At 37.8% G+C, this 27,408-nt stretch overlaps 1 protein-coding gene across 3 annotated transcripts in view; it reads left to right on the forward strand.

The window, feature by feature from the left end:
- The first annotated feature begins 1,968 nt into the window (after positions 1–1,968).
- Positions 1,969–27,408, forward strand: part of PAPOLG (poly(A) polymerase gamma) — a 38,233-nt gene continuing 12,793 nt past the window's right edge. For all 3 annotated transcript variants that reach the window (XM_081944291.1, XM_081944290.1, XM_081944292.1), the window contains exons 1-14: positions 1,969–2,177; positions 6,645–6,800; positions 6,966–7,032; positions 7,955–8,036; positions 8,190–8,299; positions 9,725–9,778; positions 10,731–10,842; positions 13,296–13,385; positions 16,111–16,249; positions 16,870–16,942; positions 17,622–17,742; positions 18,886–18,970; positions 21,214–21,267; positions 25,454–25,573. In XM_081944291.1, the coding sequence (XP_081800417.1) occupies positions 2,134–2,177; positions 6,645–6,800; positions 6,966–7,032; positions 7,955–8,036; positions 8,190–8,299; positions 9,725–9,778; positions 10,731–10,842; positions 13,296–13,385; positions 16,111–16,249; positions 16,870–16,942; positions 17,622–17,742; positions 18,886–18,970; positions 21,214–21,267; positions 25,454–25,573 (1,307 nt within the window). In that variant the 5' untranslated portion in view covers positions 1,969–2,133. The remainder of the gene's footprint in view (positions 2,178–6,644; positions 6,801–6,965; positions 7,033–7,954; positions 8,037–8,189; positions 8,300–9,724; positions 9,779–10,730; positions 10,843–13,295; positions 13,386–16,110; positions 16,250–16,869; positions 16,943–17,621; positions 17,743–18,885; positions 18,971–21,213; positions 21,268–25,453; positions 25,574–27,408) is intronic.

Here is a 27,408-nt window from a genome sequence, read left to right on the forward strand (position 1 = left end):
CCAGAGTGCAGGTTAGCTGCCTCCACAGCAGTGGTTGGCTTCACTTCCTCCCTCCCCCCAGCCGCCCCCCTGCAGTTTCCCTTGCTGCAAGCATAACCTGCTAAACAACCAGGATGAACTGGGAAAGTTCCTGCAACAACCAGTGCTGTCCCAACCACCCTCCAATATGGTTGTGGGCATCCTTCATACTAACTCTGGTCAGGGACAGTAAATATGACTTCACAACACTGAGTTTGCTAGAAGTAATTTCATCCTCAACTACACACTGGCCAAGCTGTTGGCAGGTGTCCCAGGTGAAAACATCTGGCTCCTCCACACCATCTTGCCTCCCATTATTCACCACCACATGGTTAAGGAGCAATTTTCTTATCTCTTTTATCGCTATCGACAAACATGAGGCCCGGACAATGGGCTTCTTGTCCTGTCTGGGAGACTTGTCGGGTACCTCCGGTCATACATCGGTGTCACTATCTGGGTCTTGAAGCTCGTATTGTTCTGATCTCTGTGACATCGGGGTGCTTGAGCAAGCCATGAACTCTCTTCCACCAGGTTGATTCTGCCAATCGAGATGCAAGAATAGAGTGTGTGGCATGGTCTGCTGGGTTCTGATCTGTCAGAGGGTGGGTTGCAAAATTTTGTAGATGTGGGTGCAGTTCACTTGTTGGCTGCTAGAGGCGTTGCAAGTGTTGGCTTGAAATACTGGATTGCAGTTTCTAGAGGAGGCACCAGAGGGCGCTGTGTGTGACTAATGTTTGGAGTGATTAGTAATGGGGTTTTCCTTGCTGAGGTTTGTAAAGCTAACTCTCCAGCTTTATTGCCCCTAGTTGCCAGGACAACTTATCAATAAAGTTCAAAGGACTTGGGAGGTCGGATCTGGCCTAGCTGACCTTTTACTTATTCAAATTCTACTTCCATGGAGACCTTTCCATGAGGCGTTTACAATCACTTAAGGAGTAAGGCTTGGAATTTGCTTTGATTCACTGCGACAGGTTTCTCTTTCTATGTTAGGCTGCTGCTTGCCTCCAAGCCATATGCATTTGGCCTTAACACCAGTAGATCGGATTGGATAGGTTGGGAAAGGGGGGGTTGCTTTATCATGCAATTCCTGGGTCCCCTCCCCTGGAGCTCAATTTGATGGAAACAAAGTTGATCTTGTTTTCAAACAGGGAGAGAGAGGAAACATGCTTTTCTAACTCTGCAGGATCTGCTTTCTCAGTATACCAGAGGAGAAATGAGAGTCTAGCCTGTAAGCATTCTTCCACAAACAAAAACAGGCATTTCAGAGCAGATTGAGCCAGCTAGGTTATAGAGGCTGCCTTTCTCATGCAACACCTGTCCCCCTTTTAGCACATTTTCTTAATCACAACAAAGTCCTTCCTCTCAGGAGAGTTGATCAGCCTTTCTCATTGAAACGGGATGTTTCTCTTTGCTCCAAGAGGGGATTGGGGGGGGGGAATCCCAGCAGCTGTTCTCAGTTAAAATGCAAACTGAGTTTGGGATTCAGCTTCAATGTCCCTTTTACTTAAGGGGAGCTCAAAATAACATCATCTTTTTACTCGAGGGGAGCGAAAACATCGCCATCATTTTACTGTTCTGCCTCGAGCTTGTAGGCCTGCTCGGGGCATGCAGTTAACTCCACGCTTAGGAATCTCATTCAGATCAAGTTTATTATCAGGCATTCTTAATAGTAAAACTTACAGTACAATAAAGTTAGTGTTAAGATACTTCTGACTTTCCACAATCTGTCCCATCACATGGTGTAAAAAGATGATGACTACTATTCCGGTTCACAAAGGCATTTAAACTGCCCGGCTATAAATTTTCCACGCAGCCAGAATGCCCCAGTGGCCAATCAGAAATAGAGATGTGATCACATGTCATGGAACTACATTTCCCATAAGGCACTCTCTGCCTACATTTCCCATGAGGTAGTTTCTTAAAGGAGACAGTTCTTAATTCCTACACTAGCTATATACTGCTGGGGCAACACAATGGTTGTTAGTTTACCGAAGCGTTATCTCCCAAAACCTGTTGCTACTGTATTGTGGCGAGTGCTCGTCCCTCCCTATATAGGAGACCGAGGGAGGAGGTGGCGGTTGAACGCAGGTGTTGTGCGCGCGTTGGAGGCGGTCAATGCGTGCAGAGCTCATGCTGGCGGGCATGAAGGAGACGTGCGGGTAAGGGGGAGGGCGGAGGCTTGCCATGTCACGTCACGAAAGGGCAGCCTGGGAGTGGGACGCCGGGTTCTTCTTTGCTGGAGGAAAGTGGGGTGGACGCATGTGACCCACTGCGGTTGCTGCTGCTGACGCTTTCTGCCCTTTCCACGCTTAGCTCAGAATTTCCATTGGCTTTCTTGGAAACCGCTAACTCGCTAGACTACTTTGGATAAATGCGACCACTAGAAGCAAAACCTTAAAAACTCGAGGCATGTTTCTTGGGGGGATAAGAAAGTCAAAATGTGTGTGTTCCAAAGGTATTGCGTGGCAGCCCCGTCATCCCCAATATGCATCGAAATTTGGGGAGGTGGGTGTACTGAGTGGCTTTAGTATCAATTGACTAGGAGTCATACACATGCGCAAAAAAAAAATGCACCGAAGAGAGAGAGGGAAGAAAAAGTATCTTGCCTTTCGTTGTATTTTGAGATTCCTCTGATTTATCCTCTCCTCCCCCAGTACGTTGTGTATGAAAGCAAGCATCCACACTTACACCCTCAAGCTTAATTCTTATATCTCGGGCACAGTAGACATTAAGCCCATTAAAATTATGGTGAAGTATATTAAAAAATTAAAAATATCACGAATTTAAAAATTCGTGATATTGAAAACTAAGGCTTTTATTTTAATGTAGAGAAGTAGGTTGCCCTAGTTCTGTCTGAAATGCTGTATTTTAGAAAGGAGTGGAGGAAGTCTCAGAGTATATCTAACCTTTCCTGCTGCTTCCAAATGCCTTGCAGTTAGCTTGTATCACTGCCTTTCCCTGCTGTTGATGAGCATACTTATTCTACACCTGCAGAGAATGAGGTAGTAGGCCCTAAAGTGGTAGATTGAATCATTTCTGCCAAGTTAGGACATTTTTAAAAGACCATTTTTTTCAGAGGTCTTTAATATAAGGCAGATGAGTGCATTCTCCCCCTTCTAGTTTATTCTACGTTTAATTTGGGAGGTGTAGTAAGGACCTTGGATAGAGACCATGGTCCTATTTGCAATGGAACTTTATCCTCCATCCTATTCTCAATTCATTATTGTCCTCTGAGGCAGTTTGTTTGCTTCTCAGGTAGCAAGGTAATCCTGGTCAAGCATTATTAGATTTCTTGAAGGACAGTGTTAAGAATAGAAGGTGAATAGAAGGTGAAGAAGACAGCTGAGGAGACAGCTCCCCGTTCTGCTCTGAATGTTTCACCTGCTAAATTAGCAACTAAAAATAAGATATCAAAAGGACTCAACACTACTGCATGGCCAAAGTCTATAAATGTGTTAACTTTTTTACCCTTTTGTAGTTAAGTAATGTGCTATAGATTTGAGAGCAGAACAACCATCTCTAGTGAAGAATGAAACAAGAATTGGGCGTGATCCACTCCTTTTGCCATCTTCTGTGAAATCTCAGATGCTTCCCTTGTAACCTATCATCTCTCCTGTAGACCCTTTTGTCTCTCTGGTTTTATAATCAATTTTACCATTCTAGTTGGTCTCCTCATGAGTTAATCCTAGACAAGCTGGTTTTAAGCTCTCCTGGCATATAATATAGATGCCTTGACTCCCATGTAAAGGTACTCACACAAATGTGCTAGTCGTTTCTGACTCTAGGGGGCGGTGCTCATTTCCGTTTCAAAGCCAAAGAGCCAGCACTGTCCAAAGACATCTCCGTGGTCATGTAGCCAGCATGACTAAATGCCAAAAGCACATGGAACACTGTTACCTTCCCACCAAAGGTGGTCCCTATTTTTCTACTTGCACATTTTATGTGCTTTCGAACTGCTAGGTTGACAGAAGCTGTGACAAGTAATGGGATCTCATTCCATTATGCAGCATTAGGGATTCAAACCGCCGACCTTTTGATTGACAAGCTCAGTCTTAGCCACTGAGCCACAACTTCCCATGTAGTGGCCCTTTAGTTTTATTTAAAACATATTTAACATTTGGATAGTTGATAGTGGGACAATATCAAGAGAGGAAAGATCATAAATCTTGCTTTCCTCTAATTTTCCCAGTCATTAACATTTTTGTGGCATTCTGACTTAAGTCCCCTCTCAGGAACCCAAGACTCAATGGTCTTATCAGAGAATGCGTCTGCATGTAGGGCAGCCTTCCTTAATCTGAGCACCCTTCAGATGTATGGAATCCAGCTAATAGAATTTCTCAGGAGGTCTGACCATTGCTGAGAATTTTGTGGGATTGATCATCTGGAGGACATCAGGCAGGTTAATATAGGCCAGTGAGGACGAACCTTTTTGTAATGGAGTGCCAAAATTGTGTGTGCGTGCATGCATGCCCAAATTCACAATTCAATGCACCCCACCCACCTGCACATGCAACCCCCGCCCCGCACATGCACACACAAACCCAACCACACACACACACACACACAGGGGGAGAGGTTTTGCCCTCCCCAGGCTCTAGAGGCTTCCCTGAAGCCTGGAAAGGGCGAAAACGGTCTCACCCGGCCCTCCAGAAGGCTGAAAATCAGCTGGTGTGCTGGAGCTGAAGACTTGGGTGCCAGCAAATATGGCTCCGTGCATCACCTGTGGCACGCATGCCATAGATTCACCATCATGGATATAGGCACAATGCTAAACCAGGAAATTATTCATAAACAAGGGGAAGACTTTGACACTGGAAGGGAGAGAGATTATAGACTTCCTTTCCAAAATTATATGTAGACAAGGGTGAGTTCCTGAGTCAATAATTACTTTGCATTCCATAATAATCCAGATAGGTCATAGGCCATTTTTAGTCATTTTTTGGAAAGGAAAGGTGGAACTTCTTTTGAAAGTGCCTTCTGGTATATCTTGTTGCTGCCCAAATCTTTGTGGTGTTCAGTTTCACTGCTGGAGAAGAGATTACTTGGTTATAGAGCATTTGCTTTCCACCTAGAAGAGACTGAGTCTGTTCCCTATTATTAGTCAAAAGGGATTAGGGATCAGATAATGGGACAGATTTGTGTGCCTGAAACCTATTGCCACAATCAATAGTATTGAGTTAGATAAACAATTCCTCTTCCCTATATGGAAGCATTTCTACTCTCTGATTATTTAAGATTAACTTAATAAAAGGTGGAGTAGACTATTGGTTGATCAGTGCAATTTACAACAAAAATTTCAGAGTGCTGTTTGACAGAAACAACAGACACACAATTGGGAGAAGGAAACTGCTGCTGAAATTAAAGTAAAAAGAAAACAAGGAATTCCTGATGGTTTGAAAGGGATTGTGAGTTCTGTTCTGGCAAATTCTTGGTTTTGGAAATGAATTGGGTGTTTCTGTTTCACCTTGATTGATACGCTGCAGGCTTGTAGTAAGGAAGAAAAAAGTTCAGTGGGTGTGAAATATGCTCATTGCTGCTGTTTAAAGGCTGTTTAATTTTAAAAGCCAATGTCTCAAATATTTTAAAAATCCCCCCCCCACCCTTAGAAAATTCCTCTTATGGTATCTCATCATAATTCCATTCACTGTAGGCGCTTGGCTTGTAAAGAACTATATGAATCCCAATACATTCAAAAGTTGCCCACTCCTGTTCTAATCACACAGGAATATGATTTAGGGTGTTTAAATAAAAGGCAACTAACCAGAATTTTAAAATGGAGATGGTCAGTAGATAATGATGCTGGAAAGTAATGCTAATGTTCCCTCTATAAGCATGACTCTGTTAGGAGAAAGTTACATATGAATATGTGAAAATTATGTTTTTGCCTTATACAGAGCAATAGTTTTGGGAGTGAGGGTCTGCTTCAGTAATGTGCCAAATTGTGGGAGGGACAACTATCTACTAATTAGCACTTCAGTCATCTTAGATGTTGTATTTTCAATATATAATTGCATTAAATTATTTGACTCTTGAGTCAAACATATCAAAATATTTTAATTGAAATATATTAGTTTCATTTATATTGATAATACAATGAAAAAATGAATACTTGAGTGGGATCCTTGTTAGTGAAGATGATGCAAACCTTGCAAATCATTTCATATTTGTAAAAGGCATGCAAAAGTGAACTTATAAATGTACTGCCATAATCAAGCCAAGATAGATAGATTGGTTCTTTAAATGTGTATCCACGCACAGAAGTCTGTAATACTTGGAAAACTGTTAAGAACAGATACATTTCTAAAATTTCAGCTCACAGCAAAGTGATGCTGCTTTCCCTATAAAAACCTATCCTTTTTTGGCCTTAAGATGTAAGCTACCTTGAAAACTGAATTGATATTAGTAGAAACCTTAGTTTTTAATATTATGGAAACGTGCCTTTGCTTGAACTGTACAATTTCACTTCAGATAAGAGGTTATTTCCTGTAATAGCTTCTTTTTCTGCAAATTCTGGACTTTAAATCAGATAAATTACTTAATATGCAATACGGATGTGAAGAAAGGAGTTGGTTGTGGTGGAGAAAAATAAACTCCTTAGTCTTGATTTATGTAAATTTTCTGTGCAGAACTTATTTGGAGAACCAGCTGGAAAGGCACTATGGAATTACTTCTCCCATTAGTTTGGCACCACCAAGGGAAATAGATTATATCTATTCACAGAAATTGATTGAAGCCCTGAAGCCTTTTGGTGTATTTGAAGAGGAAGAAGAGCTGGATTGCAGGTAAAAGAGAGTACATGTAGAACTGGTGATCTTAAATGAACATTTTTCTAATTACCAAAGTCATAATAGTGAGGTTTCTCTTGGTGGAATTACAATAGGATAAACCTCTTAGCATCAATTTTTAGCACCACTTTTAAAATGTTTTATTTATATTCCTCGCTGCAGGTTAGCTGTTCTTGACAAACTAAATAACTTGGTTAAAAACTGGATTGCAGAAGTGGCTGAAAATAAGGTAAGAGGCCTGTCAAAGCTTGACTCCTCCAGATTATTTACCTTGTTTTTAGTTATTGTAGAATTCTGTTCAGAGTAATAGAGATTTAGCTGTTTTTTGCTGTCAAGCTACAGGTACCCTGCCGTATATCAGAAGACTAACTGTTCCCTCCATGAAGCTCTTCATCTCTCACTTTCCCTTCCTTCCTGCCAGCCCTATTTTGGAGGCAATTGGGATAATCTTTGAAGCCACAAGCCTTTGCAGCAAATGATACTTGATTGCTTTGGAAAGCTCATGACTTATCATTGTTGTTAAATCATTGATAGAGTCAAACTCTAACAAAAGCTCTCTTTGCAAATTTCCTTTCCAAGGTGAAGGCAGGCAAAGGCTGAAGACAAGATGTCACCTTACTTGAGTTTTTTTATTTAGCCGAGTGTTTGCTCAAAGATTGGTGGATAAGTTACAATTGACTTGGCACACAGAATGCATGAAATCATAAATTATGGTGTGAAGATTTCAGTGGCTGAAATTACAAAACATGATAAAAATGTGCAACCGCAGTACATTATAGCTCAGCATAATGCCAGAACATGACAGTCTGTTGCATAATTTCCATAAATGCACTCAGAGTGGTTCGTAACAGCTGATAAAATGGCTTACGGTTGAGTAGTTATGCTATAAGTGGCAAAAAGAAGAAAAAAGAGTAAGAAAAATTTAAAAACTAATTGCATAAGAAACTTCTGGAAAGAGCAAATAGTTTTAGCTAAGACCATTGCCATCTTACCACTGATGGCAAAACATGTTCATAATTGAAATACTTCTGGAATAGGAGGATTCATGGGAAAGTTAATTGTTAAAAAACTGAATTCCACTATCTTATATGTGCACATGTTAAATATAATTGTATGCATTCAAAGTAAAACTATTTCCTACTTTACTGTAGAACTTGCCATCTTCAATCTCACCCAGAGCCGGTGGCAAAATATTCACGTTTGGTTCCTATCGGCTTGGAGTCCACACCAAAGGTAAGATCTACCAGATACATTGGACCACAACTATTTACATAATTTGTATCTGGCATGGATAGATTATCCGATTGTGAAAGGTTGTTATAAACAGTCTTGAACTGTGGACATGTTCATCCTCGTCAACTGATTGCTATGGCTGTTTTTCGGTAGGTGCTGACATAGACGCTCTCTGTGTAGCCCCAAGACACATAGAAAGATCAGACTTCTTCCAGTCATTTTTTGAAAAGTTAAAGCTCCAAGATGGCATCAGAAATCTGAGAGTGAGTCACTTTGTCTTTCTTTAATAATCTCAGGTGTGCATGTCACTCACTTGGTGGTTGGGGAGCACTGTGTGAAAGCTGTTTATTGGCAAGCCTTGAGACATTCAAAAAGGCTGTATTGAAGGGGTACAAAATATTTTATTTTGTATCAATTGGAGTTTAGATTCATTCAGTTTTATGCCCCACATTAATGTTTCTCAATTTTCTCCCCTGCTAGCTACAAATTCTGGGAGTTTGAAATCCACATTTCTTAAAGTTGTACATTTAAAAATTACCACTCCAAATATTTCCCCACCTTCTTAGAACAAGCTATTTATGTTAGATAGAATGAGAAGATCTGGGAGCTGTTCTGAGTCTTAGGGGGACATGTAAGAAGTACTCTCCCAAAAATGAAGGCAGCAAAGGCAGACCCTCAATTTAAAATAAGTAGTCAGCATGCTTATTTCCTATTTATTCATTTTATTTCTATTGCACCAATAATTACAGCTTTAAATTATGGGCTGAACCCAGGAAATTTTTCCACAATATGAAAGCTTTATTTCTCACCCTCTCTTGCTTCCTTAGCTCTGGGAAGTTCCCAAGTACAGAAGCATTGATGTATGAATAAGAGAAAGCAAAAATATTGGTATAGCTATGCAATTTTATAGACAGGCTTCCTCTATTTGTCAGTTAAGTTTTTCTGAAGATGAATTTGACAGGGTTTTTTTTTTGGGGGGGGGGGAGATCCAGGGATACTAGGACATTCAAGAGTTGTTAATAATATGGTTAGTTAATTAATAAGAGGGACTAGGGGTGACATAACAGTTTTCCAATATCTAATGGGCTGCCACAAAGAAGAAGGGGGACAACCTATTCTCCAAACCCCTTGATGGTAGGAAAAGAAGTAATGGATGGAAATTAATCAGCAAGAGAAACAACCTAGTATTAAAGAGAAATTTCTTGACAGTTACAACAATTCATCAGTGGAACAACTTGCCTCCAGAAGCTTGGGTGCTCCAACATTGGAGATTTTTAAGAAGAGATTGGACAATCATTTGTCTGAAATGGTGTCAGGTTTGCTGTTTGAGCAGTGGGTTGGACTAGAAGACCTCCAAAATGCCTTCCAAATCTAATTCTGTTAATTGTTAGAAGACACTTTCTTACAGCTTGCTAGGATATAGAACCTAGGATTATTATAATCTTTTATAATCTGAACCCTGGCACATGGGGTACTGGTACAACTTAAATTTAAAGTAAAAACAAACTTGTTGTTTTAAAAGTATATGATACTTCTTCTTTTTATTGAGGTATTCAAAGGTTATGTCTGAGCCTTCTGTTTTTCTTTAGGAAAAGTTACATCCATGATTGTGTTGCATATCTGCATTCTGGAAGCAGTGAAATAATTCAAAACTATTTCAAGTAAATGTTTTTCACTCTTTCCTACAGGCAGTAGAAGATGCATATGTACCAGTAATCAAGTTTGAATTTGATGGCATTGAGGTAAATATAGTTTTTATCCTTTTATGTACTGTAGGCAGCTTCTGCTTGAAATTTGAATTTGATGATATTGGTTGTCCTTTCCAAGTGGAGAACTTGTTCTTAAAGTGATCTTTGGATAAGTAGTCATATAGCTATATAGATTCTCTCCATGTGTGAATGAAAAGATGTAAGCTTAGATCAGGAATGATTTGGCACTTAGCTTGAGCATTGGGGTAACAGATATTCGCCAGATTCCACTAGGAGCAAATTTGAACAAGGTTTCCATTGGTCTTCACAGTGACATGATTGCTAACACAAAAAATATCAGCTAACATTTATCTTTCCTGGTCAGTAGTCAAAAAGAAAAGCATTGGAAAATAAACAATACTAATAATACGAAAAACAAAGTTGGAAGCAAATGAAAAATAGCTCTCCTTGGAAATTGGAAATAAGGCATTTCTGTGACAATATAAAAAAGTAAAGTGATTTGCATTTATTAAAAGATACTTGGTATCCTACTGTATATACAAGATCATATGTTATGTCATATGTTAGCAGACTGAAAGCAAACTTTTAAACACGAGGTAATGCCTTCCTAATGCAAATATGAAATAGAGAAGAAATGTATTAATTGACACAGCCTTGGGCTCAGCTGATAAATCTTGAGGGTATGGGGAATATAGAAGTAAGTCCTGCAAAACTGAAGTCTGACTGTACTAAGTGTAATGAGCATGCAGCAGTTTGCCATAGTGGCTGACCTTATGCAGCCTTTATTTGTACAGTTCCAGAAGAGGTGCATATGAATTGCAAGAGTGATGCAGTACAATATTGCACCGACCATGTGTATGGAATTTTGTGAGATGTTTCTTCTACCTTCTGAGCCGGATACATAGATCAAACCAGAACACTTGCTACTTGGAAGCACATTGTTAGGGTTACTGCTAAGATACCATTTTCATTTCTTACATTTTAGATTGATCTCGTCTTTGCAAGACTACCCCTGCCAAGCATTTCAGATAGCCTGGACCTTAGGGATGATGCACATTTGAGAACCCTTGATATCAGATGCATCCGGAGTTTAAATGGTAATGTCATGCAGTTTATAACTTGGCTTGAGGACTCAGGCTAAGAATAACTGTCTTGTTTTCTCAAAACCTCTGAAACAGTGGCTGGACAGTGATGTCCAAATGATGTGTGCTTTTGAGTGTTTCATGTGATAATGGATAGAATGGATCAATCCATTAATATCCATCCATAAGCAATGGGTGGAAACTAATCAAGGAGAGAAGCAACCTAGAACTAAGGAGAAATTTCCTGACAGTTAGAACCATTAATCAGTGGTACGACTTGCTTCCAGAAGTTGTGAATGCTCCAACACTGGATGTTTTAAAGAAGAGATTGGACAGCTATATGCCTGAAATGGTATCAGATTTCCTGCTTGAGCAGGAGGTTGGATTTAGAAGATATTCAAGGTCCTTTCCAACTGTATTAATGCTTAAAGTTTACTATACACATGGTTGCCCAAATCTTCGACTTCTGAAATTCAGTTTGCTTAAAACATGATGGGATTCTCAATACACAGGTGTAAATAGCATGTAACACTTTTCAGTATTCAAAAAGAAATGCTCCAGTTCTTGCAAAACATAGTTTTGCAACAAAAGTTCTTCCAATACTTGAGGTGCTGTCACAGAGAAGAGAGGATCGGCCTATTATACCAAAGCACCTGAGAGCAGGACAAGAAGCAATGGGTGGAAAACATTAAAAAGAGTTCCTACCTAGAATTAAGGAAAAATCTCCTGAAGGTGCTCTTATCACTGGAGGTTTTCAAGAAACAATGGACAACCGTGGTCCAGAATGATATCGGATATCCTACTCGAGCAGGAGGTTGAAATAGAAGCCCTCCAAGGTCCCTTCCCACCAGAGGTGAAATTCAGTAGGTTCTGGAGAACCGATAGTGGAAATTTTGAGTAGTTCGGAGAACTGGCAAATACCACCCATGGCTGGCCCCAGAGTGGGGTGGGAATGGAAATTTTGCAATATCCTTCTCCCAGGAGTGGGGAGGGAATGGGGATTTTGCAGTATCCTTCCCCTGCCATGCCTACCAACACACACCCACAGAACCGGTGCTAAAAAAAAGGAATTTTACCACTGCTTCCAACCATGTTTTTCTATATTCTAAAATCCTGTTGGATAAGTCAGGAGGATAATGGTATTATTAATGACATGATATGACCAGATTAACATAAAGGCAAATTCTACCAAATTCTTCACCACTATTGGAAAAATAGGCATTGATTTTTAACATTGCTATCCAATCCTGCACTGGGTCCATTGCTCAGTGTACCCACACTCAGTGTACCCACTGAATACACTTTGGTGGAAATTGTAAAGAATCTTTTTTTCTGCTGAAGAAAATGACACAGGATCATCTCTCTCAAAGCCTGTGCAACCCCCACCCCACCCCAATGTCTTCTGATGAGGTTTAACCAACATTTATCATAAGTTACAGCATGCTCACATCATGAGATATTTTTCCATGTTCTTTTAAAGTAAGTCCTGTACTTTTAACATTTCAGCATTGCACATAGGCATAATGCAATACTCAACAAAGTTACATAAGTTAATTAATGGTACATATTCCATACCATAAACTTCTTTTTTCAGCATCCATTTTTAGTCATAATATTTGCAAATCTGCCCTGTTTGCCTTTTTGTCTTATCCTTTAATACACTTGAGGTTACTGTTTAGCAAGCTAGGTATGCTTAGGCTCTTATTGAGTTTTTATCAAACCTTTGTTGGAAATTTGGTGTTTTCTCTTCCAATATCATTCCTGTTCTTAAACAATTTGGTCATCTGCTGGTAGAAATATGATGTATGACCTTTAATAATTGACATGTTTAAGTGTCAAAGAGTGTCTTGTATTTCCTCAGGAATATAAGCAGGTCTGGAGAGTTTGTATTCATCTAGTTTAGTTAGTTTAGTTTTAGTTTATTAGACTTCTAGACCGCCCCCTCTCCCCGAAGGGACTCAGGGCGGTGTATCTCCCCAATTGGAAAGAAAAAACAAAAATTTAAGCTACAGTATTAATATTGAGAGCCAGATTGGTATTGTGATTAAGGCATCAGGCTAGAAATCAGGGCACTCTGAGCTCATATTGATGTTGCACGATTGTTATAGCAGCTGGATTTAAAGAACTAGCATTTAGAATAATCCTTGGATATGGAAAAAATATGGTAAACTGCACTGGGTATCATCCTTTTCAAAAATTGTCTTTTTTAATATTACTGTTTCAGACCAGTTTTTGCCATTTTGTTTTTTCAGGATGACTTAAGTAAAACAAAGACGTCATGTATCAACATTTTTCCAACCTGGAATGTTTCATATATGTTGTTACATTCCAGTGACTGAACATGGCTGGGAATCCTTGGCAGTGTGATGTACTGAATCTGGATAGAAAGGGAGCTGAAGAATGCTGCTGTAGACCATTGCTTACCATTATTGGTGCTTTGCCTGTTTAACTTTAATGTTTGTCGGCAGGTTGCAGAGTCACTGATGAAATACTTCATTTGGTACCAAACAAGGAGAACTTCAGGCTGACACTCAGAGCAATTAAACTGTGGGCTAAGCGTAAGTACTTAATATATCAAATTTTGCACTATCAGCTGCAGGGTTTAATAGTCCTTGAAATGACTCTTTAGGGTAAGCCAAGTGAGTTTTGTCATATATGAATGTTTTCTGCAAATCTTCATAATGGTAGTTGGACCGTAAATTTAGTGGATCCTGAAACAAATTTACATGTGTCTAATGTTTGCAAAGCAGTGGCTGGGTATGTGTTTGTCATTCCTGTTGAATGCTCAAAACCTACTTTAAGCCACATCAAGTAGTTAAGCATTGGTATTTGAGCTGGATGCCCACCCGATTGTAAAAGTGACAGAACAATTAATCAGTGGAACAACTTGCCTTCAGAAGTATTGTGTGTTCCATCATTGGAGATTTTAAAGAAGAGACTGGACAACTACTTGTCTGAAATAGTATAGGGTCTTCTGCTCGAGCAGGAGGTTGGACTAGAAGGCTTCCAAGCTCCATTTCAACTCTTTTATTCTGTTACAAAAATTCAGTCCTATATAAGAACAAGAACAGAAATATTGCAGTTACTACATCACCTCCTGGGCCTGGCAAGTAGCATTGAGATTTCTGTGAGAATCAAGAAACTAGTTTCTTCAGTGGTATAACCAAGAAAATCTGATATGCTGCTCCTCATTAGAAATTAGATTTCCACTCATTTTGTTATGAAAATTATTTACAAATTATATCCTGTATTCTGCTGTAATTCCTCATTCAGATTGCTGAAAAAGTTCAATCCAAATATGAAAGAAGTCACAATGCCTTTCTCATTGCTATCAGTTATGAAGATGCATTATTTGAACATACACCTAATAGTAGACATGACTAGTCTTAGCGTTTTCTGAAGTTATTCTTAGCTACAGGAAAAACGTTATTTGCCTTTGGACACTGAAAGGCATTAATATTTTCCAGCGTGAGTGAAATAGTTCATTCTTTTTTAAAGAAACTTTAAAAGTAATGTCAGTTCAATCAAGGAATTGAAACACATGATGTTTTAAACCAATATCTGTGTTTCTTTGCACATACTAGAGGAGGCTCCCTATGATTTTAAGCACTCTCCCTCCTCCTCTGAACTCACATCTGGAGTAGGGTCCAGATTCATGACAACTTCTCTTTCTCCAGGATATGTGCACTGGGCTGTTTTATGTGTTGTTTGATTCCTGATTGTGTGTAGTGTTTAGTTGTTAATTAGGATGTTGATGGGTGGCTATTAAGTCATTGATTGTTGTTTCCTTTTACTGCTGCATCTTCAGTCCCTAGGTACCTGGTAAGCTGGTGGTAAATCAGAGCTCCTATTGACTGACAAGGACCCTAGTATTCATTCTAATTTTAAGGCTTTGAAATAATCATTTGTGTATTGAGAGATGACAATGGCATTGGTCAACCACCCAGAGCTTTTATAGCACATGGTTCTGGTCAGACTGCTGCATGTTTAGTGCAATAGGTACTGCTATGATGCTGTTAGAGCTGAAGTCTAGGGACCCAAATGACAGGGAGAGAGGGGGGATAAATTGGTAGAAGGGTGCTGAGACTGACAGTAATCACTGTGACATCTTTCCTATTATTAAAAACATTTTATTGCTAAGTTTGGCTGGATATACCGGCTAATACTTTTATATTTTTTTCAATGTCTTAGTCCTTTAAAAATCCACATTACTAAGGAAAAAGTGTTTATTATCAAATTAATCCTGCGTTTGACAACTGAATAAGGAATCTTTTGTAAGGGCATTGAACAAACTATTGTAAGGTGCATGTATAATTCAGATAAGTAACCCATCTATAAGCTTGAATTACAACCCAGTGCTTCACCCTTGGCTATCAAGCTGGTGGGGTGTGGACAGAGAGACCATGGGCTGAATCTGTTTTCCTCGGCTGGGTTGTCTAAATTGCAGCTGCTCATCTGCTGTCCTTAAAGGGAAGTGAGGCAAATTAGCACCACAGAGCTGTCTATTTATCTAACTCAGGTTTGCAGGAAACAGGAGAGGTGCCTGTTAAACTCAACCCTTTCCACGCTTGCCTGGCTTATAACATACAAATGGCCACAAGGTGGAATACTTTCAAAAGGAAAGTAATTGCTAGAGTAAAGTCCCAATGACAAATATACAGAAAATTGTTGCTCAAAACTAAGTCTTAGTTAATGCAGCCTTTGGGCTGATGTGCAAGCTTCTGTTTTCAGAATTTTTGAGTGTTTTGGTTTTTCTGAGTGTTGTGCCATGTTACATACAAGGGATCTGCCATCAGATTTCATAGTCTGAGTTAGTTAAAAGGGGGTTGACAGCTTCTGAGTTAATTAAAGGAGGTGAAGTGGTTCTGTCTTAACTTTAGAAGTATTGCTGGTGGTCATGTTTTCCCACTTCTTTGCATTGTGCTCATGTTCTAAATTGCTTTCCTATACACAAAATGCTGCTTATTTCACTGAGTGTAAACTATTCAGTGATGATAAAAATAGTGGAAAATACAGTCTATTTCTTCCATCTCTTTTAACCTACCTGGTTTAGAAAAGAAAATGAATTAATTTAAATCAGACAAAAACAGGGTGAATGATTGTAGTCTAGTTTTCTTTTGTCCTGATGTTTTACCAGAATCTGTGGCAGGGTAAAAGAACACAGATTTCAGCCCAAAAGCTCATCAATGCTTCATTGATGCTAGCCATGATAGCCTACACCAGTATAATGAATGAGACTGTTTGAAATACTGAGTCACACCTGGATGCCAAATATCTTTTTAGGGCGTGGAATTTATTCCAACATGCTGGGATTCCTTGGTGGTGTTTCTTGGGCCATGCTGGTGGCAAGGACCTGTCAGCTGTACCCAACTGCTTTGGCATCAACACTTGTTCACAGATTCTTCTTAATTTTTTCAAAGTGGTAAGATTTACTTACTTTTTTAGTAAATGAATAGACAACCCACCCCACTATCCAAAGCAACTTTTGATTAATGTATTGGGCCTCTACTGTGTAAGCAATGCAGGTTATATTATAGATTAACAAAACATTACACTAAGCTATGATTGGCAAGTGAAGTGGCTTGAAGTCATGTCTCTTCCTGATAAGTATTCATAATGCTTTCCTAACCTGGTAACCTTTAGAGCAGGGATGTACAACCTTGGCAACTTTAAGACTTCATCAAGTTCAGCTTCAAGAATTCTCCAGCCAGCCATGCTGGAGAACTTCCTACTCTAGACATTACTGAGATGCATCAACTTCTGACTAGCATGGCAGTGTTGATAGAAAGTTATGGTTGTTGTAGTCCTGGAGGGTGGCATATTGGGGAAGGCAGGCATATCTTATGTTTCTATTGTTCATAATGTAGAGTTCCTATGGGTAGTTCAAGTTTTGGCAGATTGCCTATACGTATAATATTAGCATTGTGTACAGATTAATATAATGGACAGAGCAAATTCTGAGGCCATATATAGTGTATGTGTTCAAAAAGAATAAAAGAAACTTAACTGTCCAGAATTACTACTTATCTCTCTTACTTGCAGGGAATGGCCCAATCCTGTCTTGCTGAAACAACCTGAAGAGAGCAATCTCAACTTGCCTGTCTGGGACCCCAGGGTTTGTAAAGCACACCACTTTGAGATGACAACAAGTAACAATTTATTGATGGGGGGGGCTTTGCAGTATCCATTCCTCTTCTAAGAAATTACATGTTCTGTGAGGGTCTTTGAATTGTGTGGGGCAACATGGGAGGAGAGGAAATGTTCACAGAGAATAACAGCTACTGTTTGGAAGAAAATCCACTTCTAAGCTAAATGTCCCTGTCTCATTTCAAGATAAAATGCATGCAGGGCATTGTGATGTTGTGTAATATGCCTTGTAATCAATGTTGTGGTTATGCTGTGTCCTTGATTCATACTCTATTCTGAGCTATTTCTTTAAATTGCTTTAGACTTATTGGGCTACTTTGCAATTGTCTATCCTGAGTGGGGAAAGGTCATTCCCTGATAAGTGAAGTGTTTTTTCTCCATTTTCTATTGAATGATAAACTTTAGTTAGCAGCTATAAAGCACTTTCTGGACATGCATAAAATAGGTTGCCTGGATTATCTTTGGTATAAGAACAATAGTTACTGTAAGATAAATTGATTTTATATTCCCCTGTTTCAAGTGGAGGTTAAGACTTACATTTATATTTGGTTTTCTAAAGGCCAGCTGGTGAGTTGGTGATTGGTGAGATTTTTGGTTCATATTCTGAAACTTAGTTCTTCATGGAATCACCTATTTATCTGTGACAGGTAAATCCAGCTGACCGATATCATCTAATGCCCATTATCACTCCAGCCTATCCACAGCAGAACTCCACATATAATGTGTCCACATCAACCCGAGCAATCATGGTGGAAGAATTCAAATACGGTAAGCCATCTCCATTGCCTCTGTGTTTTGCATATTTCTTGGATAATCTGTTAGAAGAATTTTGCATTTTCCTCTTATGAATGGATACAAAAAAGTGCTCTGGATCAGTTTTGTTCATTGGCAATCTGGTAGGAATGCATTTTCATTGATCAATATTGTTATTTACGCAAAGATGGGTGTCTAATGATAAGTTTTGTTTATTTTTCCATTTATTATAATACCACTTCAGTCGAAATCAATCTGTGCAACTTACAAAAGCAACCAATGATAAATAGCCATAGAAAAATAGATAAAACTATCCTATGAATGGAGCTACTTCTGTATTAGTATCTGGTTGTTGCAAACATTTCTTAAAAGGATAAGGGAGTCTTATCATCCTTCCCCTTGTTTCACCTCAGCAAAATTTAGGTACGAAAGGCATTCTTCCACAGGAACAATTTCTCCTTGAATTTTTTAGGGTTGGAGGGATTGATTAGTGGGGGTAGGAAGATCGACTTCATTCTCCCTTTCCCTGCAGGTGTATCTTTACTGTTGCAAGTAAACAGCATTCATGTCATTGTTGATTTTGCTTGGTCCTATTTCTATCCTTATTCTATAGCATTTTAAGAGAAAACAATAGCCTTCTTAAAAATGATAGCAGAATTGCTCATTGGACAGGAGAGAATGGGGTGAAAAAAATTCACAGAGAAGTCTGTCTTTTAGACATCTCTTGTTTCAAGGATTGTAAAAATGTGGCATTGGGAATCTTGATCTTGATAGGTGGATGGGCACTGGGCAGAATTAACTATTATTCCCTTTCTCTCTTTTCATATTAATCTCTTATTTCTCATAACATCCGTTTATCACTATGAGTATCCAAGATGAGATACAAAGTGTTCCTGTGTAGTTTAAGAATAGGATGCCAATCCTAAAAATAGAAAAGGTCGAGATGGAAATGCGGCACTATTTATAATCTATCCCAATGGGCCCAACTAGAAAAAACAATGGGATACTGGAGATTAAGGAAAGTTCTTGATGAGGTTTGTTATGATTTAGAACTCCTGTTATTCTTAGTCTCAGTGGCCTTTGTGGAACTGACACTTCTGAACTTATAACTGTTAAAACTGATAAAGCACTTACTATAGGCGTGTTATATTTAAACAGGTCTCACGGTTACAGAAGAAATTCTTCAAGGAAAGTCGGATTGGCCAAAGCTGCTTGAGCCACCCAACTTTTTTCAAAAGTATAAGTATGTAAGATCACCAAAGGTTTCAGAATTCACATTTCAGCAACTAAATATTCTGTATTTTAGCTAACAGTGCAGCCTAAGCATCTTATGGGTAAAAGCATGTACTAAAGTAACAATAATGGAAATACAGCATATTTTAAAAAACTAAGTAATTTGAATGTGTTGGATCAAAGAAATCTGGCTGCAGAAGTAACATGTGCTTAGTGATAGCTGGGTAGGGTATAGAATTCAACATTGTTAGGAAATATATTTGCATATATATATATTTGTGACTCCTTATTAATTTTAATATTTATTTTATTTTTGAAATGTATTGGATTATCCTGTAGTCAGCCCATGATATGGTACAAAATGTTACCAAAGTTAGACAACATAATCTGCACCCAAACAATTTAATTAATCTTGCAATGCAGCTGCAAACAGCTGCACCCAAGGCCAGCCTTCTCATTACATAAAGTAAGGCAATTCTTTGGGTAACAAATTTGCAGATGATACCAAGCTGGCAGGAATGGCCAACACTCCAGAAGATAAGATACAGAAGGATCTTGACAAACTTGAACATTGGGCACTGTCTAACAAAATGAAATTCAATGAAGAAAAGAGTAAGGTTCTACATTTAGGCAACAAAAACGAAATGCACAAGTACAGTATAGGTGGTACCTTGCTCAACAGTAATAATTGTGAAAGGGATCTTGGAGTCCTAGTGGACAACCATTTAAATATGAGCCAGCAGTGTGCAGCAGCTGCCAAAAAAGCCAACACAGTTCTAGGCTGCATCAACAGAAGGATAGAATCAAGATCATGTGAAGTGTTAATACCACTTTATAATGCTTTGGTAAGGCCACACTTGGAATACTGCATTCAGTTTTGGTCACCATGATATAGAAAAGATGTGGAGACTCTAGAAAGAGTGCAGAGAAGAGCAACAAAGATGATTAGGGGACTGGAGACTAAAACATTTGAAGAACGGTTGCAGGAACTGGGTATGTCTAGTTCAATAGAAAGAAGGACTAGGGGAGACATGATAGCAGTGTTCCAATATCTCAGGGGTTGCCACAAAGAAGAGGGAGTCAAACTATTCTCCAAGGCACCTGAGGGTAGAACAAGAACCAATGGGTGGAAACTAATTAAGGAGAGAAGCAACTTAGAACTGAGGAGAAACTTCCTGACAGTTAGAACAATTAATCAGTGGAACAGCTTGCCTCCAGAAGTTGTGAATGTCCCAACACTGGAAGTCTTTAGGAAGATGTTGGATAGCCATTTGTCTGAAACTGTATAGGGTTTCCTGCCTAGGCAGGTGGTTGGACTAGAAGATCTCCAAGGTCCCTTCCAACTCTGCTATTGTATTGTATTTTAAATGTTGGATGATTGTGGCAGTGGCATGTTGGCTAATGGAGCAAGCTGCTTTCTTCAAATAGAGTGCCGAATATTATCTTGCTAATATGAATATTAACCCAATAGTAGACTGCTAATGCACAGTAAACAAAAACATATTGATTTTCTGTTTGAAAATGTGTAGCATTTTTTTCATTGTGTAGATTTATATTATGTTTATATATTTTATAATCAACAAAATATGTTAGGCACTGCACAGGAATTTTAGAGACAACATATCTTATTTATTTAACCCATCTTGTAAAAAAAGATGGCCTTTAGATAACCAAGTAGCACATTTTTGTGCAGCTCTATAAATTATAATTAGCACTTTCAATATTTTAAGCCACCCAACTTTTTTCAAAAGTATAAACATGGAAATATTATTTGGATCTGCTGTAGTGAGATTAGCTGTTCTAAAATGTTATGAAATATACATACACTTGGGTTATCAATATTATATAATGGCTAAAACAAGAATTGGCTAATCCTTCAACTGCTCCCTATACTGTATTTCCTGTAGTAGGAATCATGAATTTGTACTAGGAATTCGTCTCTATGTCAGTCAAGTATCTTTTTTTCCAGCTTCCATTTTTGATAAACTGTCTTGCTTAAAAGAAGTTCTTCTACCATTCTTGAATGATGCCGAAGCCTCCTTAGCCTTACACATGGGGGAGAATTAATGTGGGAAAACACATCAATATACTTCAAGGTTAGAGAAGATTTTAGAAGAGACAGTGTTTTAAATAAAGGTAACACGAATTGAAGATTGAGTAGTACAGTTTTAAATAGTTTAACAGTAGTTTTAATAGTTTAATTTAAAACTAAAACTATTAAATATATCAAATATTAGTTGTCTATTTTTTCAGGCACTATATTGTATTGACTGCTGTTTCTTCAACTGAAGAACATCATTTGGAATGGTAAGCCTATTTTTTTAAATGCTGATAATAATCCTAATTTTAAAATCAAAAGCATTTCACAAAGGAATTGGGGGAAAAATATCTTTCCCTCAGAGTCTTCATTAGGAACAAAAGGATTTATTTTCCAAATCAATTTACATTCAAGCATCCAAATTAATAATGTAATATTATTTACAATGTATGAGCAGAAAAATTAACATAATCTCATCTATTCTGTATAAATTATTTTGCATGTTACTCTGGTTATTTTAAGATTTCAATTTATTTAACCACTTGCTTGAACTTCTATATTTTGACAAGCTTTGCCCACATAATTTCAGATGTGTCTACATGCATGAAGGGATAAAAACATTGGGAAAAAAAGCTAAAATTCTCAGTGCTAAATTCTCTGCACACAACCACATCAAGAGAGTTGCAGGATGTACCCAGTTGTAGGCTCACCCATCATGTGATTCCTGTCTAATATCAGGTCAATTCAATTTCTAACCACACTATCTGTCTTATACTCTACTAAGCCATAATGTGGTTTACTTGCTTTGGCTTAACACATTGTTTGAAACTATCCATTATGGTTCATAAGTCATAATTCATGGTTTGGCCTGCTATGTACAGCCAAGCTAGTTATGATTTATTTAACAAACTATGGCTTTTCCTAGTATATAAACACAGTCTGCATTTACTAAAAAAAATTCCAGAATTGTTACATGTAATCCCATAATACAAATTAGTTTCCAATAAACAAATACAAACAATGGAGAATAGGTTTGAATAGAGATAGTTGGTTTTTTTTGCTGGGCTAAGATTTGGTGACTATCACAAATGTCTCCATTTTTATTGTCTTCAGTGAGAACCCATAATTCTTCCAAAGGCATTCCTATGATGTCTCTGATCCTGATTATAGCAATAGCAATAGCACTTAGACTTATATTCCACTTCACAGTGTTTTGGAGCCCTCTCTAGGTGGTTTACAGAGTCAGCATATTGCCCTAACAATCTGGGTCCTCATTTTACCCACCTTGGAAGAATGGAAGGCTGAGTCAACCTTGAGCCTGGTGAGATTCGAATTGCCAAATTGCAGGCAGCTGGCAGTCAGCAGAAGTAGCCTGCAGTATTGTACTTCAATCACTGTGCCACCAGATCCTCTTTATTCATTCTTCTCTTCAATCAAAATAGTTGCTTTTAATAGTCTATCATATGTTCACATTGCATGGCTCAAATATGACTTTCTGTTTATACATAATATCAAGGGAGTAAATAATGTCTAATTAATCCAGGATGGACTAATTGATTCCTCTTGCTGCCTGTGGTTATTATGTTCTTGTCTGAATCTCTGAGTCAGAAACTAAAGAGACAGACCAGCAGCTTGAAGGATCAAAAAGTAATTAGCACCTACAGCAGTTTTGGGAGACAATGAAGCTTAACAAGGGAGACCCAAGTGACAAGTTCTGGCCTCCCTCAAAAACAAGTGGTAGCTGCAAAAGACTGAGCAAAAGCAAATATTGTAGCATGCCTCCTTGAAAGGAGAGGATGGCTAATCTAGCCACATTAGCACTGGGGCTATATAAGAACTCCATTGGAAAAAAAGTCACCTACTGGAGAAACTTGGCTTGCATTCCTGTCCCCCTTGGTCTGCATTTGGACTCTTTCAGGCTTACTCCTGGAATTCTCTAGTGATCAAACAGTGGACTGTTAGTAGTCAACTCTTGTAGCTCTGCCTGTCTTTGTTCCTGCTGGCAGATTGTTATGGTTTAACTTAATGGATTCTTTGAACTTTTCAAGGTGTATGTGCTCTTTGGCTTTATTTGTTGATTCAATTCATTCACCCTGAATCTTATCAGAAAAATTATGACAGAGCAACAAAATCCTGCGTCCTATGTCCCTGGCATTTATTTTTGCTTTAATGGGTCCAGATACCAACATTCTTAGTCAACATCTCCAGATCTATGATTCTAAGTGTGAAGTTTTTGTCAATGTTTAGCTTTCACAAATATGCATCACCACTGAGAAGAACCTTTCTTTAAATATTCTGATCTTCATTTTAAGGGTATCACAATCCTTCCTGATCTTGTTTAATACAGTGAATCCTACAATTAACATCCACTTTATTTTTCAGTTAACTATCCACCTTCATTTTTAAGTGAAAGGAAATGAAACTATGTACCCCAATCACTTCTTCATTTTCAATTGTAAATTCACTAATGCAAGTTGACGATTTTTACGTTCAGCTAACAAACTTGTTTGTCTATGTATCTCAGACAAGAGTTTCAACTTCCAGTTTTAGTTCCAGTTGTCATCTTTAGAATCTTGTCATTCTTATATTTGTTGAGACAGTTAGACAATATTCATCCTTGTTTTACTTCCTTCCACATACTGAGATGCTATATTTCCAAAGTCACTACTCATAGTAGCTTCTTGTTAATTGTAAATGTTCCTCAGAAGAATGACACACCATGAGTACCACATTCTGTCATTTACTCAAAGGTTTTGCTTTAGTTAATAATGCAGAGTTTCCCTCTTATATTTTCTTGTTCTCATTGTGAAAGCATAAAAGCAACATAAAAATGTTCCAGTTCCTGGAATTTTCTCCCTTCAGGGTTGAGGATGAACCCAACGTGTTGTCATTTGATAGGTGTTGGAAGACCTGGCTTTATGCTGTAGTTTGGGGCTCTAAGTGTGTGAAGGACTTAGAGCCCCAAATTTCCTGATTAAATTGACATTTATGATAACATTTTTATTTAGCTGCCACACATCTTTAACTTTGTACTATAATGTTTTTTAATTGTTTTATGATTGTTCACTGCCCAGAATCACTTGTCTGAGATGAACAGATTAGATAGATAAATAGATAGATAGATAGATAGATAGATAGATAGATAGATAGATAGATAGATGATAGATAGAAAAACAAAGCATAAAATAAAATACATTAACAAAGGAAAATGCACAACATAGATTTTAAACAAGCTTAGCGCATGTGAGAAATTTAAACTGAAAATACTGAAATAAATAAGGGACAGCAAGGCTTACTGAGATCATGATCCTCAATGGATCATTTGAGGAAGAGCTTAACATACTTGATTTGGTTCTTGTGGGAGAAAATCAAGTACTGCGGTGTAACTTGATTCTTAATACCCCTTAAAAATGAAAAACAGCTTTTTAATTCCACTCACAACATTCTGGAAGTGGGAAGTAGCACATGCATATTAAGTTCAAATGACCCCAGAGCAATTATTCCCCCTGGCAATTTTTAAACTTATAATCTCTATTGGGGTTTTAATTTAACTTATTTTAATATTTATATGTTATTATAATATTGTATTGTGTTTTATACCTCCTCTGTACAATGTGTACAATGTGTATTTTTTATAATATGTGTTTTATTTATTGTACGCGGCCCCGAGTCCCTTTGTGGAGAGGGAGCGGCTAACAAATGTAATAAAATAAATAAATAAATAAATAAATAAATAAATAAATAAATAAATAAATAAATTATCAATAAAAGACTTTCGAACAGTTTGCAAATAATTTTATTATATGCATTATATAATTCATATAATATATCAATTGATTGTTTATGAATATTAAAAAGTGAAAAATACAAAAGCTATTTAGAAAAGTAGATAATTTTTCTGCTCTTTATACTCTAACTGATTTGCAGTATTTGTAAACATTTAGACCCTTTCAGAAAACATACATTTAGTAGCCCAAAAGGATTATCACTTTAGCTCTGGTTGATTATGTATTATGATCTCATCCTTAAGAAAGACAATGTGGAAAGACTACTTTGACTCTGATGGGCAATATATAAACTTAATCTTTGAAAAAGGAGATGATACTAAATCAGTATCAGCATTTTGCCCCAAGTCTAATTTAAATATAGTTGCTATATGACATGGAGCATTTTGTTGTGCTAATTATCGGTGCTTTTTAATTTACTGATTTTTATTTGTGTGTGTTTCAAACTTGTGATGGATATTTTTATTTCTTAAATAAGCAAGCATTCATACTGTGGATGTAGGGAATTATAAATGCTGGAAAAAAACCCAATATTTCTCTCCCTGCCCCCCCCCCCCTCTCTCTCTCTTTCTCTTTTGTGTTTCATGCACTGTGCCTTCAAATTGCATGGTGCCATATTTCCAAAGATAGTTGGTAGTTCTTGACATTCTGACACATTTTCTCTTTGTAGGGTTGGCTTGGTGGAGTCTAAAATCCGTGTGCTTGTTGGACACTTGGAGCGAAATGAATTCATTACTCTAGCCCATGTAAATCCACAGTCCTTCAGTGGGAACAGGGATCAGTACAAAGAGTGAGTTAATGTCAACACTATTGTATTGTGTTGTATTGATGTCTGCTTTTAAAAAGAGGCTAACTCTGCTAATTAGAAAGTATGGCTTGTCTGTCTTTCCATCCTCAGTTGATTTTTTGGGTAATGAGACAAAGTAAGCAGTGGGAAAATACTGTATGGGAGGCACATGAAATGTTGCTTATATGGGAGGCACCTTTAATCTTTTGTAGCATAAAGGTGGTTTGTGTCACAATTGATTTGAAGCCTTTAAGGTACACTATTGTTAACTGTTTGATTTTATATTTTATCAAATAGTTTTATATCTATGGATATTCTCAGTCTATGGATATTCTCAAAAATAATTTTATTATTTTTTTATTATTATTATTCGTCCAAGATTTTCCCAAAGGTACTTTTCAAAAGGCAACTGGACTTTCTTTGTTTTTTTTTACTTGAAGACGTTTAGCTTCTCATCCAAGAAGCTTCTTCAGTTCTGAAGAAAGTTCAGTTGCCTTTTGAAAAGGACCTTTGAGTCAAATAGTTTTAATTATCCTTCTCAGCAAACTTCGAGGGAGCCCTAGATTCACTGAAGCACACTTTCAGTTATCTATTTGTTTTGTTTGCATATAAAACTTATATGGCTGCCTATCCTATACACCAAAAGTCTTAGGTAGTTTACAATGATATTCATCAAAAAGAGAAGAAATAAAACCAACCACAAAGCAACACCATATAGCCAAACCATAGCACCAAAAACTCCTACTTACTTTACATTTACATTTGCTTGGGCACCCTTTGATCTTTGCCCAATGTGAAATTTTCATAACCCTCCTGAAGGACACTAGGATAGAAGCCCTCCAGATCTCAGAGCACCCTCAGAAAAAGAGCCATACCTACTTTTATTAATTGACATGGAGTTAGTTTTAATATCAATGACACATACTATTTCTCTCTATTTTCTTTCAAACCATAATTCGTAGTGATAATTTCTAATGACTGGAAAATGTACATGTTTTGTAATCTTGAATTGCCTAATATGACTCAAAGGGAGTTTGAATTTTTAAAATATCTAATATTTCTGATTTTTGTCTATTCAATGGGATTAGAATGTAAATAAGTATTGGGTTTATAAATGCATAAATGAATAAAAGCGTGGAGGAGAATATTTGCAAGGAAGGACTAACTGATGTGAATAAAGTTGCTTACCTTAAACTTGCCTTTGCACATTTCCCTCTTTTTTGTTTCTACCTAGCCAGGTAAAGATAGGGGCAAAGATAGGACAAACTGTTTTGCAGGAGAATCTGATGAGAAAATAGTTCAGCTTCTTCCTGCCTGATTATATTCCTGGTTCCCATAATAAGGGTCAAAGCAGTATGGAACCTGCAGCATTCAACTTCATTCAGCCTCATTCAACCCTTGACGGCATTTAGTGTGATGTTGCATGTCTTCTCCAAACTTCTTTGTGGTGCAACTGCTGTGCAAATTTTTTGAAAGCCCTGTTCCTGCTGACTGCAAGTCATGGGAGACCTCCCAGTGTAGACACCAGAGCTTCTAGGAGAGGTTGTGAAGGGTGTGAGCTCCGTCATTATTTGTGCCTTATAGAAGCATGGCCTTCCACAGAATTAATAGTGTGAAAGCAAGGAAACAAGTAGAGAAAGAATAAATGTAAAATGGCAGTTACTTTGGTAAAACCTTCTCTCTCCATTGACCTTGTTAGATAAAAGTGAGATGGGGAACATTCACCTTTTTTCCAGTGAGCATACTATGGGTGAGAGTGAGAGATTTTATACCTGAGTTTTCTTTCTCTCTCTCATGTCCAGTTATATGTTAATTTATATAAATGTGGGCATGTAGGT

The sequence above is a fragment of the Natrix helvetica genome, assembly GCF_964273705.1.
Source record: "Natrix helvetica genome assembly, chromosome: 2".
Classification (NCBI taxonomy): domain Eukaryota; kingdom Metazoa; phylum Chordata; class Lepidosauria; order Squamata; family Natricidae; genus Natrix; species Natrix helvetica.